The following is a 19,730-nucleotide window of genomic DNA, read 5'->3' as shown; positions in this document are numbered from 1 at the left end:
TGATTTCAACAGAGCAGAGTACTTCAAGTAATGTGGAATGAAGAAGTCCATCAGTTCAAAGATAATCAAACCATACATTCTAAAAGTGAAGCAGATAGTGTAAGTAGAAGCTGCTGTCATTAACACTGACCTCATGACAATACGACACAGCAGAGCCATAAACCACATGATGAGCATTTTTATTTTACAGAAAAAGAAAAAATATCCAACTCCAACAAGTTTTGAGTTGGAAAGGTGATTGAGATAACCAGCAAACAGACTTCGGGGAAAGGTGCAACACGAACATCATAAAGCCTTCCCTACAAGAACAAAGAAAACCAAAGCTCGACTTGAAAACCCCCAGATGAAGTGATACAAAAGATCGAATACAAGTAACATGAAAACCAAAAGATGCTCTTGATAACGAAAATATATCGTGCGTATGTGTGTGTGTGTGTGTGTGTGTGTGTGTGTGTGTGTGTGTGTGCATTCAGCAAGGTCTGACCACGAGCGGACCCGCAACCAGCAGCCGTCATCCTCTCGGAGCGAGTTCAGAGCTCATTATTACCGATCATTGGGTATGACTGTGACCTCACACGCCACACAGACTCACACTCCCTTGACCAGTAACTGCCTCGCTTATCAGTGGAAAAATCCCAAAGGTGACCAGCTTCTAGTGAGATTCAAACCCATACCACTCATGACAGCCAACACAGACTCAACCCCGTTACCACTGTGTGTGAATTGAATTGAATTGAATTGAATTTATTTATATGCTCAGACTTTACAATTAAAGTATGGAGCACAGCTCCGTTGTAAAAAAATGCATTCATAATAATAATGACAATAATAATAATAATAATAATAATAATAATAATAATAATAATAATAATAATAATAATAATAATAATAATAATAATAATAATAATAATAACAATAAAGAAAGAAATACAATGTTTCTGAACAGAAAATATTATGAACAAAAAACAAAAGACAACAGTGACCAATAATTCACTATTTTAATCATTTACCTAAACTTTCCCATTATTAGCTTTGTAAACATAGATAAATTTGTAAGAATATTTACATTTGTATTTTGCAACAATTCAGCAAACTTAAAAATTGTTGGTCTATGTGTGTAGTAAGTTGGTACATACATATCTCTCCATCTGACAAGTTCTTCATTTGAACATTTAAGTAACACATGAAATTCATCAGCTATTGCATATCCGCTCTTCTCTGTTTACACCTGTGTATCTGCCGACATTTACTGGTAAACTATTATTACATGTTCTAAATTTAGTTAACAGGATACGGTTATTTTTTGTTAATTTAGTTAGGTAAGGTTCTAGTTCATATACCACCTTAAATATATTATAATTGCTACATATGGTATTTGTTGACAAGTTGTGATACCAAGCACTGATCCACTGATCCGTTAATTTTCTTTCAACTGCCTTCTTAAACCACACTGTGTTGGGAACATTTTGTACTAACCAAATTCCTGACATACCACATTCGTTTAACAAATTCTTTACAGATGCTATCCAAGGAGAAGTATACAACCCAGACCTATCAAGATGCAACAGACACTGATACATTACATAAGATAATTTTGAGTTTTTACCTGTAATCAACCTTGACCAAAAGCTTAACATCTTACACTTGATATAAATTCCCAATGGATACACTTCCAGTTCCCCATATACCATAACATTACTTGTGTTTTTATGCACAAATAACGTGTGTGTGTGTGTGTGTGTGTGTGTGTGTGTGTGTGTGTGTGTGTGTGTGTGTGTGTGTGTGTGTAATTTTTCACCACCACGGTCGCCTGCTGGTCACCCAGCCAGTCTTCCCCATTACGGAGCGAGCTCAGAGCTCATGGACCGATCTTCGGGTAGGACTGAAACCACAACACACTCCACACACCGGGAAAGCGAGGCCACAACCCTTCGAGTTACATCCCGTACCTATTTATTGCTAGGTGAACAGGGGCTACACATTAAGAGGCTTGCCCATTTGCCTCGCCGCCTCCGGGACTCGAACCCACACCCTCTCGATTGTGGGTCGAGCGTGCTAACCACTACACTACGCGGTGTGTGTGTGTGTGTGTGTGTGTGTGTGTGTGTGTGTGTGTGTGTGTGTGTGTGTGTGTGTGTGTGTGTAAGAAAATAGATGGCTAGATCCATGGCTACACTGATTGATAGACAGATAGATATTCGTAGATTTTCGTAGAGAGAGAGAGAGAGAGAGAGAGAGAGAGAGAGAGAGAGAGAGAGAGAGAGAGAGAGAGAGAGAGAGACGTGAACACATCCTACGTGAGAGCACAGGGTGGCTGCGGTATATGCACGGCTTGGAACACTGATCAGTCACTTAGCGAGGTTTTGGTAACGGTGACTCAGATGTCTTTATTCATCACACGAGTCTGCTCCTGGGATTTCAGAAGGACGTGTGTGTGTGTGTGTGTGTGTGTGTGTGTGTGTGTGTGTGTGTGTGTGTTGCATCGGGGGCCGAGGCTCGCCATACTGCGGCAGATATTGGCGTGGCGGCAATAACAGCTGCACCACAATACCGCTGCTCCTTGCTACCTCCCGACGACCACCACCACCACCACCACCAGGAGACTCACCGAATACTGTACAGGGAACGGTGGAAGCGACAGTCCGCGGTGAACATAACACAACACAGCACGCACATCACCACCCCCCACCACCACCACCACCACTGCCTCCTCCCTCTCCGCCTATCCTCGTTAACCAGTCCCTCATGAGTGGTAACGTGGACAACATATCATGGAACACACACACACACACACACACACACACACACACACACACACACACACACACACACACATATACAGGAAGGGATATATATATATATAAAAAAAAAAAAAAGGCAAAGGCAATTTATAACAAGATACATTCAAAGCAACATGACGCAAACTAAAATTATATAAAAAAGCAGATCAACTGTACACACAACAATTTCGGCACAAAAACCTCAACATAAGAATAATAATAACAACAACAACAAGCAAGCAAGTATTATCAATCAACTCCTTCAGTACCATGACGCGTTTCCATTCTTATTCTGCTTACGACTTGGTGACTTTATACAGCTTCAGAAACTTATGTGGGGATTAAAACAGTGAATACTCTGGTTATTAATCTTTTGACCTCCATGGACCCTACCTAATGTAAGTACAATCGTTTAATCATACCCAAAACTCGTGGTAAAAATGTGTCCTAGTACTGAAGGGGTTATCATAGCAAAGGAGGCAGACAAGCCCGTGTTAACTGTAGTAGTGGTGTCGTGGTTCGCGGAGTGCAACCACGAATTCTTGTAAATGATAGCAGTACACGCAGTACGTACACCTGCACACCATCACACCGTGAACCACACCTCACCACACACCACCACACCACCCCATGCGTATCTACACATTCACACAAAGTTGTTAGGAGTCAAATAGAAGGATTCAACTTATTCAATACTGGGACACATTTTTTTCCTTGAGATTTGTTTACGATTAGACCATTCTATTGACATTAGGAAGAGTCTATGGAGGTCAAAAGATTAATGGCTACAGTGTTCATTACTTTAATCCCCCACATGAGTTTCTGAAGCTGTATAAAAAATCAGCAGAATAAATATGGACACGCGTCATGTTACTCAAGGGGGTTAAAGATTTTGCTAAGTATAACCCAAAGAAAACTGTGAATCGTTTATATTTTCTTCATTCTTCTCCCGCTAAGGTGAATAAAAAGTTAGAATATGTGGGGAGGTGGTTTCAATTCCTACAAAACTGCTTGCATTCTTGTATCTTCCGCCTCTGTGAATCCAACGCTGCCATATAGTAGTAGTAGTAGTAGTAGTAGTAGTAGTAGTAGTAGTAGTAGTAGTACTATAATATACCTAATTTTGTCCTCATCATTGCATGTTCTGAAATAGCTCCTAGCGGAAAGAGCCGGGTTAATCTTCCAACACACGTCATTCCAAGAGGGAAGTGTAATATTGATAATATTCTTGGTAGCAAGATTTAGCTAATGACCGAAAGGAGGACGTGATGAGTCTTTCTACCCAGTTCATTAGTACGGTTGTTGCATCATTTACTCTGTCACCTCTCACTACAATAATCTTTTTTTTTTTTTTTCAGTATTCATAAATGATAAAGATGTATTTTTATTAATTCTACAGGTAGTTTTGTGATTTCTACAACAAAAAAAGAACAAATAAAATGAAAGACATACTTCATTATTTTTTTCTTTCAAACTTAACACCTAACTCATCACTTCCCCTCGCAGTTCAATCTTCAAATGAATGAGCGTATATAGCAAGGCAAGATATGGGAAACCAGGTGTGGTAACTCGGCCAGCCCGCTCATCCTAAGCAGTAGTACCCAACCTTTCCTATACACCCTTCCGGAAGCTTTGGAAAAACTTACGTACTGACTCTCGCGCCTACGACGATTAATTGCAGCAAAACTACATGTTCACGTTTTTCTCTAGTTCTAACACTGAAAATATGCAAAGAAAACTACTAGGTTCCAATTCTAAAAATGGTACATAGTTAATTAGTTCTGATTAACTATTACATGTGTGTTGAATGTATAGTGAAACAGAATTCCACGTCTTCAACCCGTGAGTCGCTGGTTGCGTGTGACTGTGTAATATAACTATATAATTATGATGTAATATGCTGATCTTGATTTCGATAAAAGTCTTACATGGCACAATTTTCTACATTTTTTTTTCTCTTCGTGTTCTGTAGTAGTAGTAGTAGTAGTAGTAGTAGTAGTAGTAGTAGTAGTAGTAGTAGTCATACCAGCACAACTACGTAAAACAAATAACTGCTACTACTACTACTACTACTGCTGTTGCTACTACTACTACTACTACTACTACTACTACTACTACTACTACCACCACCACCACCACCACCACCACCACCAGCACTACTACTACAACACACATATGAAGAACAAAAGCAGGAGAAACATAAATAACCTCTGCGTGACCCGTGTTTCCTCTCTCAGTAAGACGTGAGGCGCATTCCACTCCCTCACTTGCACACAAACAGGTCTTCAAGGTTTTAAAAGGCCGAGAGCAACAAACATTCGCGTATGAGGAAGCATTATGGTTAAGTGGGCTTATTCATGTGACCTCTGCAAGTAGACAATGTCCCTCTCAACTCTATATTCCGAAACGCTTTGCTCTCATACTATATAACTATAAGCCAGGGTTCTTAAGAGTGCTTTTCATGTTAATAATAAAGAAATTTTGTTAAGGTGTCACTAAAACTATTAAAAGGAAATTCTTATTCCTTTGAGTACCATGACGCGTTTCCATATTCATTCTGCGTACTATTTGGTGATTTTGTACAGGTTCAGAAACTTATGTGGGGGATTAAAATAGTGAAGACTGTGGCCATTAACCTTCTGACCTCCATAGACCCTTCCTAATGTAAATAAAAGGATCTAATCATACACAAATCTCGAGGTACAAATGTGCTAAGAACACTAGAAGCTTTGGAATATAATGGAGGTGAGAGAAATGTATCAGAATTTGGCCGACCTTTGCCATGCACGCTACGACGCCTCAGAATAAAGATAAAGTATCGCTAGTGTGTTGAAATTAATGGCTTGTCTTCACCCACTGTGTCTCCCTTTCCGATCGTGGCGTTAGATAATGTAGCTTCTGCGTATCTTGTAGTGATGTGGGCCACGAATTTCAATTTTTTTAAAGTGATGAAGTGTTTTTCCAGGATGAGAAAAAAGACAACACCCAAATACCGTGAAAAATACTATGATGTCAACAATAACACACACGCACACACACACACACTCAGACGTCAGTGGAGTATGACATCGTGTTTCCTCCGGGGTGACGTCACAGCATGATGGGTCCAAATATAGCGTCACACTCAGGGCTCCTTATTACTTGTGGTTGTGGTGGTTCCAAAGAGCGTGTGATGTAACGTAGCGCCTTTCTCGCTTTAAAGGACAGTTACGTGCGCCTTTTCTCTCTCTCTCTCTCTCTCTCTCTCTCTCTCTCTCTCATTTGCTCTTGCTCTCCTTCCAACCCACTCATTACCACTTCAGCTTGGGTCATTACACTGATTTTCTCTCTCTCTCTCTCTCTCTCTCTCTACCAATCCACTATCTCATAAGGATTAATTTTCTATAGCTGAGACTTTCACCAGACGAAACGTGGATTGACTGTCTCAGATCAGGTGAATCTTATTATCTCTACGTAATGAGAGAGAGAGAGAGAGAGAGAGAGAGAGAGAGAGAGAGAGAGAGAGAGAGAGAGAAAGGCGAGGCAGCGAGACACCCTCCCTTCCATGACGTCACGCCTGGTACTGGAGAGCCTCATCTGAATCAGCTGATCATTGTTTACTGTTTGTACTCATCGTTGTTTCCTTTGCCTTACTGGAACACACTGCACGCGACTGGAGGCTTGGAAAACTCTGCCTCCGCATCACTCATCTCCGCCCTTCGTGGCCAGGAGAGCACAGAAGCGAGAGGAACGTGTAGGATTGTGCACGAGCAGCGATCCTACTCCTCCTCCTCCTCTTCCTACCTCTCCTTAGGGGGGTGACGTCACACTCCTTCACCATGACTCATCTCGCTCCGTGGACGATGTAGTGACTTTTTTTTTTTCTTTTCCGTCAAAAATAAAGCATATGTTACGAAAGCGTGATATAGCACTGCAAAACCTTCAGAGTAACGCGTCTGTCATTAAAACAGCGCTCTTAAGACATGACACTCAAAATGATTGTACTCGTAAAAAGAAATGAAAAAAAAGTGTGTATAGAGAGAGGGAACGAAGAAATACGAGAAATGCTTGTTAATGTGCGTAGGAAGGGCCGTCTTGACCTCCGGCCCCCACAACCATAAAAAGGTCACCCCCAACCTCCTCTCTTTCTCTCCCGTGTGTGTGTGTGTGTGTGTGTGTGTGTGTTTCGCCTGCCCACTATTCTCTCCCCCCCTACTCACTCATTCTCCCTCCCTCTCTTCAGCAGGTGCGGGCGGCCTCAGCGCGCTCGCTCCTCGTCGGCGTGCAAACATGATCGCCTCGCGGCACACCTGCTGCTTCTCAGTCCGTCCCGGCGATGATGTCACGCGCGGTGTGGGGACACTGGCCACGGTCATAAGTTAAGCACAGTAATGCAGGCAAGTAACGAAAATTACGACCGAGTCCCCATCATTATTTATTATACTGTTTTCTTTATTTGTCCTGAAAATGTTTTAGTCAAAAACAAGATCATCGATTTATTCTTTTATTCCAAGCGGACGTTGACTTTGCAGGCCTACGTTGATTAAATGATTGGACATGGGTTGCCTTGAGTGAGATCTTCAAAAGTGACGTGCCTATAGTTGGTATATGCTGCGAGTTTTGGCATGCCCGCTGGTGGTCTCTTGATTCCGTTCATTACATGAGTCACAGTTAAGGCATTCCTAGCAAACCAACCACCGCTCACTGCCTACACAAAAAGAGTGTGGTGCAGCAGATGAGCAGTCCTGGGTCATTGCTAGACGCACTGCATAACATATTGTATTCTTACTCTTCATTACCCCAACCTATACAGATCCACGAGTGAAGGAAGTTGAGGGTCCTATACTACAACGTTCAGAATAGTATCACATTATACAATACATAAATCTGACTCGACTCTGGTGTGATGATATTTTATATGCACGATATGTTGATGCAAGATGCAGGAGTAACCCCAAACACGGCGCTAATCATCGTACATCGCGCGTCTCCTCCCCTTCACCAGCACTCCTCATATATGGCAGCAGCTGTCACCCGCCGCACCTGCTCTTCCTTGCTTCTTTATTCAAGCTAGGTGTCACTGACAGCCGGCAGTGAAGGATACTGATCACAGGCTCATGTATGTGTAGGATGCACTGATTGAGCCTGTTACACGTCGGCTTCAGATGTCACTAGACTCGTTCATCGCTTGGGTAGTTTGTTATTTTATGAGATCACTTAGTCTTCAAGCAGTTACCACCTTGAGGAAGCATCAACCCAACCAACGCCATATAGAGACCACGACCGAAACAGTCTTGTACATTGAACACACACACACACACACACACACACAGTTTACCAAATTGTGTAATATACGTATTTACATAAACTTCACATATTCCAGATTGAAGACACTTCATACCTACACAAATTCATGTGTGAACACAACACACCAACACAACACCACACTCCACCCTTCACTAACCAGCACAAAAAAGCCCTACCAGCGATCAACATAACCAAAACCAACTTGTCGCGCTCACCGAGACAAACCTTCACGCCGATGAGTGTCACTACAACAACAACAACAGCAACAACAACAATAACGGCAAAAACTACTACCATTGCAACAAAATAAGAGATCGATGCTGTAAGACAAGTGTATCATTCATAAAATCTTATAAATTATACAGCAAGACACTAAACAAGGCAAAAATATAGTACAGACTTTTGAAATCAATTGCGAGAGGAAATTATGAAGTACAACAGTGGTAAAAGATCAGCGGGTATCATGGAGGAAAGTCATAAGAGGAGTACCCCAAGGTTTAGTACTTGCACCGAATCATATGTTTGTGGTTTATAATGGATGATACGATAGTGCGAGTACTGAGTAGTTATATGAACCCTTTTTGGTGATAATGCCAAATTGCTGAAACAAAAAGTAAAGTATGTGAAGGATTGCGGGATGTTACAAGACCCAGAACAAATATCAGAGTGGAGCCATAGATGGGAATAAATAAATAAATAAATAAATAAAGTACTCAAATTTTGAGTGCAATGAGAGTAAAAGGAAACTATGATGAACAGTGAAAGGTTGAATGGAGCAGATGAGGAAAAGATCTATACCTGTTTGAGTGACTGGGAATTTGATCTAAGAGAAACACATCAGCAAAACTACTGGAGGGAAGATGGTGCCAAATATCAGGAACTTTACATGATGAAGAGAATAATGCTGGAAAAAAAAAAAAGAGAAAAACCATGAGGGAGTGGAAACAGTGAACTGGAATGCTTTCACGGTTTGAGATACACCTGATACAAGAGGAAGACATGGAGAAAGGCAGAAGACCGCTTGTAGACGTCAAAAAGCAGTTGATGTATGGATGAGTCTGGATGATAAGATAGTAAATGCAAAAGAATACATGGATTCAAAGGGAGTTGGGTATTGAGTTATGGTGACGGGACAGCATTAGCAAAACTCGTCACATAAAGCGCAACTACTCTCTCTCTCTCTCCTATTACAACAATACGTACACACATGTATACAACTAAGACTTGGTTCTCGTTTTAACTTAAAAAACGAAAGCTATTTTTTTTCCACATAAATAAATTAATGTTAAGTTTGTTGGTTTTAGTTCCCGTACCCATCACATTTGATGCTCTCCAGCAGAACGTCAGCCAGGTGAACTCAACTCCTCACTGTGGCACTTCAACCACAGCAGTAACCTTACTTCTCAATAAAAAGCTTACTGAACCCGAGCGAGACTCCATCTGCCGGCCTCAGCAATGCCAAGCCAGTGCGTTACCACAGTAGTAGCCAGAGGTTATGTAAATTGCATTGATCTGTTCCAAGACACCCGTGACCAAGCAGCTTATGACAGACACTTCTACTGCTAAGATGGCTGCTTAACATAATCTCCAGCTCATAAATTATTCATCCAAAACAGGATGTATTGAATCAACTTAAAGATACAGAACTCATCCTAAGATAATGTTTACACCGTGGAGGTATTGTCACTGGTGAGAGAAGCTTTGGAGTGACAGAGAGGAGGAAACCACTTACCACCAAAATGAAGGTGATCATCATTAGATATCTTATTGCTGGGAAAGGCTACTGGAAAAATGCACTTGTGGAGTAATGATGGCGTTGGACCCAAGTCATTGATAGCAACACGTGGCAGTGGGTCGGGATTCGAGTCCACTGAGCGGCGCTTTGTAAACTCGTGTACATCGAGTCTCTTCAACAGGATCACATTTTTCATACATATTTCAAAGAATGAATTATTGTCTTACACTTCCTCTTATTCTCGCCCTTTACAACTTCTATGCACCTACATGGAGTATGCTTCTCTCAGCAATCAGGTTGTTAGTGCTTAAAGTCAATAGGGAGCTTTAAAACAAAGAAATACATGGACGGGAATGATAGTGGAAATAAGTAGGAAAACTCCTACAGGGACTGCCACGTGTAGGGATGATGGCCTCTTGCACCTTCCTTAATTTTCGTGTGATCATATGTATTGAGGATTTCCACTCATCTCTCTATACAGGGTGAAATCAAAAGCTCAACTCTTGTCTTCTTTCTTTATCACCGCCGCAATGTTGCATCTCTTGCTATCTTCTGCTGTTTTCATGCGAACTGCTCTTCCATCTTACTAACAGCACGTTTCCTCTCCTCCCATGGCCTTAGCTGCACAATACCTTTCTTTCTCTCATCTTTATTTTATCTACCTCTCTAATGCGAGTTAAACAGTACTTTCCATCATTCATCCCTTCCTCTGGTAAACTTTGGAACTCTCCGCCTATTTCTGTATTTCCACCTTCCTATGACTTGGAACTCATTTAAGATGGAGGTTTCAAGACACTTATCATATTATTTTGGCTATTTTTTTCACCCTGTTCGGGGACCAGCACCTTAGTGGGCCTTTTTTTTCAATCAATTTTTATTACTCTTGGTCGGTTCCCCTACTACATGACATAATAATAACAATATTAATAACAATAAATAAAAATAACTAAAATAATTTTTTTTTTTTTTGTTTTAACATTTAAAATCAGTAACTTTATTCCAGAACCGAATTATGACATGGCAACCAAAGCAACTGAGAGTTCAAAATATAGTAAGAAAATAGATTTGTTAAAAAAGGAAGGCATTTAGTAACTGAAGTTCCACTATGGTATACTTTGACCTATTTTCCCGACACATTAATAATAGCTATGGATTTCCTGCCTCCTCCAGGGTGGCTTATGCAAAACTCTTGACACATTAGGTTGTGTAAATTTGACCAGAGGTTTGCATATTTTGGGTCTGGCATTTCAAATGGGATTTTTTATGCATTTTTGCAGCTCTTGGCACCTCAAAAAAAAAAATAAATAAAATAAATAAAGAAAGAAAGAAATAAAGAAAGAAAGAAAGAAATAAAGAAAGAAAAATAAAGAAATAAAGAACTCAAAAATTCATCGGATGTATTCTCTACACAAGATCTGACTGTGTGGCTCTTTGTTCCGGAGTTTGCAACAAGATTACACAATCTTGAGATAAGACAAATATCAGAACAAAGAACCACACTTAGCCAAACCCTAAAAAAAAAAAAAAAAAAAAAAAAAAAAAAAAAAGATAAAACAAGGAAAACTGCAAGCAATGTGTAGTCTTCAAGAAGTGCATGCAAAATGTAACGATTCCACCACCTGCCACCCTTTCCATACACACCAAAATAAAATAAAAATTTTATATATATATATATATATATATATATATATATATATATATATATATATATATATATATATATATATATATATGACACGAGTAGAGTATATGGAATATAAAGTTTCACTCAATCTGCTATGCTTAAATCCACACTACAGCTCACACACACACAAGGACAACAGACCACACTAACTTGTATTTCAGTAATTAGGTTGTTAATGCCAAGTCATTAGGGAGATTTCAGAGGTTAAGACAAATCTATGAGTGAATGATAGGTGGAAATATTTAAGTGTATTTCATAAAGGTACTGACACATGTAGACCTGATGGCTTCTTGCACCTTCCCTCTTGTTCTAAAATCAACATGAGAACAATCACAGTGAGTCCAATCAAAACAACACATATGGCAGGGTGCCAGCAGACATGATTACACAGCCTGGCCAAGCCTAACATGTCCTACAGTAACACTGTCATTCTCCATGAAGTGACTCCTCACTCATTCCAAGTGCATCCCCTAAAAAAATGGCTATGGTAGAAATGCCTCTTCTTTTTATTCAAACATTCCTTTCTGGCTTGTTCAAGTGCTCAGCCTCTATTCAGATATAAACATGCCTCTATACTCTAACCTTCAACATTCCAATTGGTCTTTCTCTCCTATAGATACCTCCAGTTTCATTCACATACACCTTGTTTGCAAACTTTCCCTTCTTCATCTTCCATTCATCTTGCAACTTCACAGATTTGCAAGGTTAAGAAAAGACACTCGGTCTGTCACCATTTACTACACAGCGACTTAAATAATAGCTCATATTTACAATATTCTCTTGCTCCCTGACTGCTTGGGATGGTGTTCTGTTGGTAGGGTGAAAGGTATTGCTGTGTAACTTAAGGAATAGTTAAGCAACAACTGCTTAATGAGTTAACCCACACATTCCATCTCAATGATGTATGCCCTCTTGTCCATCCCTCATCCTTACTCTGAGTGCAATTGCAAAAGGTACACTATTATTGAGCCAGGGAGCTGGAATGGGGTATCTGTGTTGTGAGGGGAAGAGGGGTGGGGAGAACAACTTAAATGCAACCCCCTTATGAAAATTGTAATTTATAAGAGTAAATTTAGCAAAAGGTCTCCAACTTCAAGGAGCAAGAATACAGGAAATGAGCACCAACCTCATTAATTTGTATAAAACTTTAAAACTTAAAGGGAAAAAGTTATACCGGTGATGTATTAGCATCATGCCCCATAATATTTGTCGGTACCAAAATACGTAGTTAAAACATTGCAGTGAGAAGACAAATTTTGTAATGGACTGGGGACTAACCAAGATAATTTCCTTCCTTGTTGGTACCTATTCTAAAGTGGCAGCGAGGCAGGGCAGAGATGGGCTTACTTCCAGTCTCCCTTCTCATAATCCCATTTTGAGGAGACACCAGTGACGGGGTTTGCACGAAGGTCAATCATTCTCTTGAGCTGGGCCTCTTTCTTCTCCTGGGAGAGTGTGTCTGGTATGGCGTCGTAAACTGGAAGAAGGTGGGTAGGAAAACTTTTGTAGTAATATTGTTTGGGCATGACATTCGCATTTTCATGTCAACTCTTGTGAGACTTGTATGAGCAAATAGCATGCAATATGAAGAGCATGTTTATATATGTTGTGGTACAGTTAACCATCAGTTTTTTGTTGTTCAGTTATCACTAGTTCATTTTTACACAATCTTTTCATTTCTACAAGGAAAAATTGACATTGAAAAATATAATACAAACTAAATTGTGGCATTGGTTGAAGAAATCCCTAGACATTGTACAGACATTTAAATACAATGAAAACACAATGCGAACAACTCCCCCTCACCACTACGTTCAAGACAACTTCACCTAAAGCCCCAGCAGCAGTAGCAGCAGTGCCTAATAAAGAGGCTATATAGAAATAGTGTAGCCTACTGGACAGATAAAAACAGATATCATAGATTACCAGTAAACCTCCTACTGTTCATTACCATACAGTGTTAGCAGTTGAGGTTGGGACCTTCTGTTAAAGTGCGCGGTGAACACATCCAAACTATAATCGCTATGAATTCAACAAGCTCTCGCCTATCTGGAAATTGTGAATGCTGCAATCCTCGGATAATTGTGCAATGTGGTAGCAACACCACTTCTGTTATCTCAAAGTCATGTTGAGTTGCTAGGTGTCTAGTTTTTCGTCAATTTTGGGTTGCCGTTGGTGTGGGTCGCAACTTCAACCACCAACACTGTACTGTGCTTAATTATTATCTAAACATTCTCCTCATCATCATAATAACTATCCATCCACCAGCTCCCTCCTCATCACAACTACCACCTACCAGGTCACTGAAACACTAAAGTTTGTATTCAGAAATGCTTTGCTCTCTCACCACAACTACTTTTCAAGGCTACAGAAATTATTATTGGGGTCTTCAAGCGTTTCTCCAGTTAATAATATAGAAATCTTGTCAATTTGATTCTAGAACCATAAAAACACCTTAAAAACTTGTTTAAAACTACATAAAGTCTTTTGAAATAGTGGAGGCAAAGCACAGAACTGTATGAGAATACGAACCTCCCTCATCACTATGCCTGAATATATAGACTAATAAACTAATATTTGGTTTCCCTATACTTTTCAAGAGCCAAGCTGATGTAGATAAAGTTTGTGAGTCCTGTGTAATGAACATAGGCAAGAATGACACCAAGGTTGCCAGATTTTTGTAATGAAAGTGATGAACAGTAAGTAATAGATTTTAACCTACAGTAGCTTCTGTTATGAACTAATGGTGTGTTGCTCTCCTCTTCTTACATTTTCTACAATTTCTATCACATCAAACCTAACGAAATTTAATGTAGAGCACAGAACTTCCACAAATATGAATCCACTACTTTTTGTAGTACCAAATTACTGTTTAGGTTAGGCCACATCTGGTCTGCATGAGAAAGTTTTTTTTTTTTTTTTTTTTTTTTTTTTTAGCACTTTTTCCTCCTTGTCAATACACATGCAATTTTGACTTACAGATAACCATATTAGAGGTTTTAGTGTATGCATTCTGTTTACAGGATAGCTGTAGGCATGTTCTTTGAATTAATAATAAAAAATATACAGTACATATATAAATAAATAAATAAATAAACAAATAAATATTCCTGAATTAACTCTGCAAATTTTTGCACGATCTACTTTCTTTTGGCAGTCCATCTTCCACAAAGGAGTAGCAGTAGTCTCAGTATAAGCAGGACAGTGGCATGTGTACAGGCCACCAGTTACATCTGCTCACAGCCTGCTCTTGTGCTTGAGTGGAATATGAGTAGAACAATCCTTATCTGTCTTTTTTCAATGTAACAGGGAAAGGAGAAAAAAAAAAATAAATAAAAATAAAAAAATAGATGCCAATCCCCTTGCAAGTCTGAGTCAGTTCTCCCCCCTTCAAAAAAAAAAAAAGAGTCTTGAAACCTCCCTCTTAAAATAAGTGAAGTCACAGACCATTGCCAGCATTTCCAATGAAATCCACATAATGATACTTGACCAGACCACGATTGATGTAAGAGCACATCGTGACTGTTCGTGCAGTGTGAATCAATCTCCAACATTCTTCCCTGTAAAACTCACCATAGACTTTCATAAGCAGGTAAACCCAGATGGCAATGGAGGAGGCAAGAAGACTGATGCCAAGTATACTCTTCCATTCGCCAGTGGGTGCCTTCATCTCGGCAAAGGTCTGGCAGAAGGAGGCACGGTAGAGCGCCTTCTTCTCCTCCATGGTCAATTTGTTCCAGTCACCCTTCTCCTTTTCCCGCAGAGCCTGTGTGGGAAGAGAGGTTATAAAGGTCTTGTAATGGGAAAAGAGGGAAGATATGGGATGCAAAGACCACGAAAGAATACAAGAATGGATGAAATTTATATCATATACTGTACTTTTCACTTTGGCAAGGTAATTAAGCTAAGGCAGTTTTCCAGATAATTACACTCTCCCTCTTGAAAGTCCTAGAACAAACTGGATCCAAATATGACAACCACATACACATAATAATGGAATGTCCGTGTAAAACTAGCCTGCAAAATCGGCTGTGGCACTAGCTTCAGAGTAGTTAATGTTATGGCTGGTGTTGCCAATCTCTTTAAAATATCTTGAAATTAGTGAATAAAGACGCTACAAGTTGACCGTAAATACCTCGGCAGCCTTGGTCCTACGGCCATCAGTAATCAACAGTTTTCCAAGATCATTCATCATTTATCCCTTGACATGTAATACACTTCCAAATACATCTAAAAAGACTTAGTGTCTGGTGTGCCAAAGGAAGTTTTCAAGTGAAATTAAACAGCTAATGTCCTAAGTGTAAAGTAACACAAATATCAATAAAGCAGGCATAGGTGAAAACTTTTTTCTCACTGAAATAAAATGCACACTTTAATAATAATAATAAAAAAAAAAAAAAAAAAAAAAAAAAAAACTGCTTCTCAACTGACATATTTCATATCAATATTTTCTTCTCCAAATACTTCTTGAATTACCTGTAAACTTGAAGGAAAATCTTTAATTGCAAACAAAGTTTCAAATTTTAAATTTTAAAATGAGAAAAATTTCATTTTGGATATTTTTGTGTGATTATTAGAATACATTCCATATTCAAATCAGAACTCTTATAAACAGTTGTAAAAGTGTTTTAAAGTTCCCAAGAATGCAGCATAAACAAACTTTTTTTCACTTTAAAATAAGATGAAGATACAGGTTTCCCTTACTATTCGATGGTTTGTTATTTGATATTTTAATTATCTGATCATTGTCCATTTTCCACTTGCACATCTTCCGTTGTCAGGGTTTATGTATCCGATCATTAACAGATCGCCAGAATGTAAACAAGCGCATTGTGCCCACGCCACATTGGACACCCATCAAAACCCATCATTCAATTCATTTCAGTTGTGTTCACTCAACCAGTGTTTGTGTTTTGCTAAAATTCACATTCATTGTTGGGTATTATGAGTAATACAAGTGTGATGTCTTCCAACCAGGCTGCAACACCTAGTGCTGGTGAACTGAAGGCCAAAAGACCAAGGAAAAAGCTTATTTTTAATAGAAAAAGCTTAAAATTGTTCAGCACCAGAGCAGTGCAGTTGCCCAATTCCCTGTCTCCACTGCCATCAAACAAGCAGCAAGTGTGAAGAAAGCAGGTGAGGTCAGCTTCTACATTAATGGCAGACAAACAAGGAAGAGGGAGCCAATAATGGAAGAAATGGAGACTCTTAAGGATTGATGACCAGACTCATTGCCTCGTGCCTCTTTCTACCTCCCTTGTGACAATAAAAACCCTCTTGATTTATGCTGATTTGCAGAAAGGCCAGTTCCATCCACTTCAGATGACGAGGAACATGTTTTTTTATATTTTTTTATTAAAACTTAAGCTATTGTAAGTACGATTGGCACCTGCTAACTTAAGCGAAGCTCATTTTTCTCCTCTTGCCAATGGATATAGGTCTATAGGGAAACCACAGTATAAAAAAAAAAAAAAAAAAAAAAAAAAAAAAGATGAGCCTATAACTATAACACTACCTCTTTGGGTGGGGTGGAAAAGTGTTCTCTATCTCTCAATACAAGCTAGGCCTATGTTACTCTCTCCATTAAATTAAATCCTATTTAACCCTAACTTCACTATCAGATCATTCATTATTCAATCTGGTTTTCAGGAACATAATCATAAAACAAGGGAAACCTGTACTCAAAAAAACTCACTTTTCATCTGACACATAATTTTAAATCAATATTCTTCTCCAAATAGCTACTTCTTAAATCCTTGGTTTACAAAAAGTCTCCTGAAGTGCAGCAAGCAGAGAGTCACAATCCTCCGAATAAATTAAAAAGCTGAGATAGTCTGACCATCTGCAATATTCAGACAACACACACAATTTAGATTTAAAAGAGGAAGGTCATCCATCTTAGGGTTAAGAAATAAAATATATAACACAACCACTATAAAGTCACACAGTCTCACCATGACATCAGGTGTGTTCTCCTTGAAGCGGACAGCAGGCATGGGGAAGTCAACGCGATCGTAGTAGTTTGGCGCACCATTCACTCCGTAGCCCACCACATCTCTGTTGCCGATCTTGGCCAGTGAGGAAGCAGCAGCCACTTGCTGTCTTCCACCAAGGCCATTCCTCAGGGCCACGATAGCACACTGCCTCAGAGCCATCTGAAACAAACAACAAACACACCACTGAAAAATACACATAGCTACTCAGTGATAAAAGGCTTTCCACTTTTAAAAACTTGGGGAAAGATGGCACTTCAGAAAAATTACAAAAGTTTAATCCAGTTAACTCATAGGTGAAAAATGAAATAAAGTGCACCAGTAAACACTGTACATACACCACAACGGACTGTCAGATTCCTCAAGGTTATGGACACTACATGCTGAGCTATGCATGTACCTACTTACATCTACAAAGATAACACTGCTAGGGTTAATGGCAGAATGCTACCTCTCCCACTGGGCAATTAGGTTTGGCAAGGATTCGAACCTGGGCCACCTAGACCGGAGACCCGAACACGAGCGGCCTTAACCAACTATGCCACCCCACCCCATGGTTGAGTGAAACAACAAACTGACCTTACTTTTTGCACTGTTAAGGTTAGATTAAATAGACTACACTAGTAATTTTCCCCATCTCAAAACGTGGTGTCTCATCCTTTGACCTAATGAATAATGCACAAATATGGCCTCCCACTTCCCCACCAGGTCCCCAGACTGGCTTGTCTAGGAAACCAACAGCAACAGAACACGGTAAAAATGTACAGCAGGAGCTTCCTTTACTAAATATGGCCGTTTGTCTCCTTATTCTTTTAGGACATGCAAAATTTGGTCTATTTTCATGTCCCTTGCCAACTAAACCAAAATAAACTTAATCTAACCTAACACTAAACCCAAACCTATCCTAACTGGCACTGTCCTAATATAGACATTCCTCCAGCTTTCCTCGTTTCTTGGCTCCTCCTTTGCAGCTCTTTCACACGGCTGATTTGACGTCACATATGAAGCCACACTATTGGTCAACAAGGGAAAGAGAAAGAAAAGAGATAATACTCGTAAATGGAAGAAATAGGACTAAAACAGGAGATAAAGAAAATGGATAATAAATAGAGGAAATGGAAATAATTTCTGCCAAACTACACCATACAATCTAATCTTACCTAATCCAACTAAACTATACAATCTAACCTAACCTAACCATACAATTTAACTTAACCCTACAACTAACCAAACCTAACCATTCAATTTAACTTAACCCTACAGCTAACCAAACCTAACCATTCAATTTAACTTAACCCTACAACATAGCCTAACCTAACCATACAATTTAACTTAACCCTACAACTAACCAAACCTAACCATACAATTTAACTTAACCCTACAACTTAGCCTAACTTAACCATACAATTTAACTTAACCATACAATTTAACTTAACCCTACACCTAACCATACAATTTAACTTAACTCTACAACTAACCACTAACTATTTCAGGCTCGATATATTGACTTACAAAACCATCAATACGAGTCAATGATAGCCGGCCCCGCGGAAAAAGAAAAGAAACTAGAGGTGAAATACAGTCATTTAACCACCACAAGTAGTCATGCCATGGGTAACTGACACAAGGGATACCAGTAAACAATAACCACTGTGGCCGTGAAGACCCTATAGGCTGGCTGACCCACATCCCGGGCAGCCCTCCACACCCCCTCCCTACACCACCACCACCACCGCCACACCATGCACTATAAACACACCCACGCTTAAAAGAGACAGAGTGGAGGCTGGCAGGCTACACAGGGCGGGCAGGGGTGTAGGGCGAGGTGAGTAAGGCAAGGTGGTATAGTGGTCACTTGCTCCCCGGCGTTGCTCTCCCCATCAGCTGATCCAGACGAAAACTCCGGCCCGCCCCGCCCAGCACACCACCACTCACCCAGCCCTCTCTGCCTCTCATCCTCACTCACCATCCACTCAAGACTATCACCAGTTGACTCCCTGCCACGTATTCGTCTCCCAAAGCCTTCTTTTGCTACTGTAAACACCAGCAGTCCTTACCTCACAACCCTTCCTCGCCGCCATCTTGCACTCGAAGACTACCAACATATCTTTACTTTCAGAAAATGGTCTCCTATTTTGGGTTTTTGTTTCTCTAGATTTGTATAATTGTGTATGGAAAAACTCAAATAAAACCTTTCATTCCTAAATCATCCTATTTTTTCGTAGAATTAATGGATACATCAAATACGTTTT

The 19,730-nt window shown here is 39.8% G+C and overlaps 1 protein-coding gene across 2 annotated transcripts; it reads right to left on the bottom strand.

The window, feature by feature from the left end:
* Positions 1 to 12,207: 12,207 nt before the first annotated feature.
* On the bottom strand, positions 12,208 to 19,684 carry LOC123504548. 2 transcript variants are annotated; one of them, XM_045255150.1, is made up of 4 exons: positions 19,536 to 19,684; positions 17,440 to 17,640; positions 15,059 to 15,251; positions 12,208 to 12,962 (listed from the first exon to the last, which is right to left on the bottom strand). In XM_045255150.1, the coding sequence occupies exons 1-4, from the start codon at positions 19,581 to 19,583 to the stop codon at positions 12,829 to 12,831; spliced, it is 576 nt and encodes a 191-aa protein (XP_045111085.1). In that variant the 5' UTR covers positions 19,584 to 19,684; the 3' UTR covers positions 12,208 to 12,828. The 2 variants fall into 2 exon arrangements, with proteins under 2 accessions (XP_045111085.1, XP_045111086.1); XM_045255151.1 differs by having other exon boundaries at positions 19,445 to 19,582.
* Positions 19,685 to 19,730: the final 46 nt, after the last annotated feature.

The sequence above is a fragment of the Portunus trituberculatus genome, chromosome 16 (assembly GCF_017591435.1).
Source record: "Portunus trituberculatus isolate SZX2019 chromosome 16, ASM1759143v1, whole genome shotgun sequence".
Taxonomy (NCBI): domain Eukaryota; kingdom Metazoa; phylum Arthropoda; class Malacostraca; order Decapoda; family Portunidae; genus Portunus; species Portunus trituberculatus.
This window is presented reverse-complemented; position numbering and strand designations above follow the sequence as displayed.

What these genes read in the sequence shown, in the direction of transcription:
- LOC123504548 (XM_045255150.1), bottom strand. Translation starts at nt 19,583, where the DNA reads ATGTTGGTAGTCTTCGAGTGCAAGATGGCGGCGAGGAAGGGTTGTGAG. An exon ending in CGGCGAGGAAGGGTTGTGAG is followed by an intron (nt 17,641 to 19,535) that starts GTAAGGACTGCT and finishes TGTTTGTTTCAG; the next exon opens with ATGGCTCTGAGGCAGTGTGC. An exon ending in AGAACACACCTGATGTCATG is followed by an intron (nt 15,252 to 17,439) that starts GTGAGACTGTGT and finishes CTTCCCACACAG; the next exon opens with GCTCTGCGGGAAAAGGAGAA.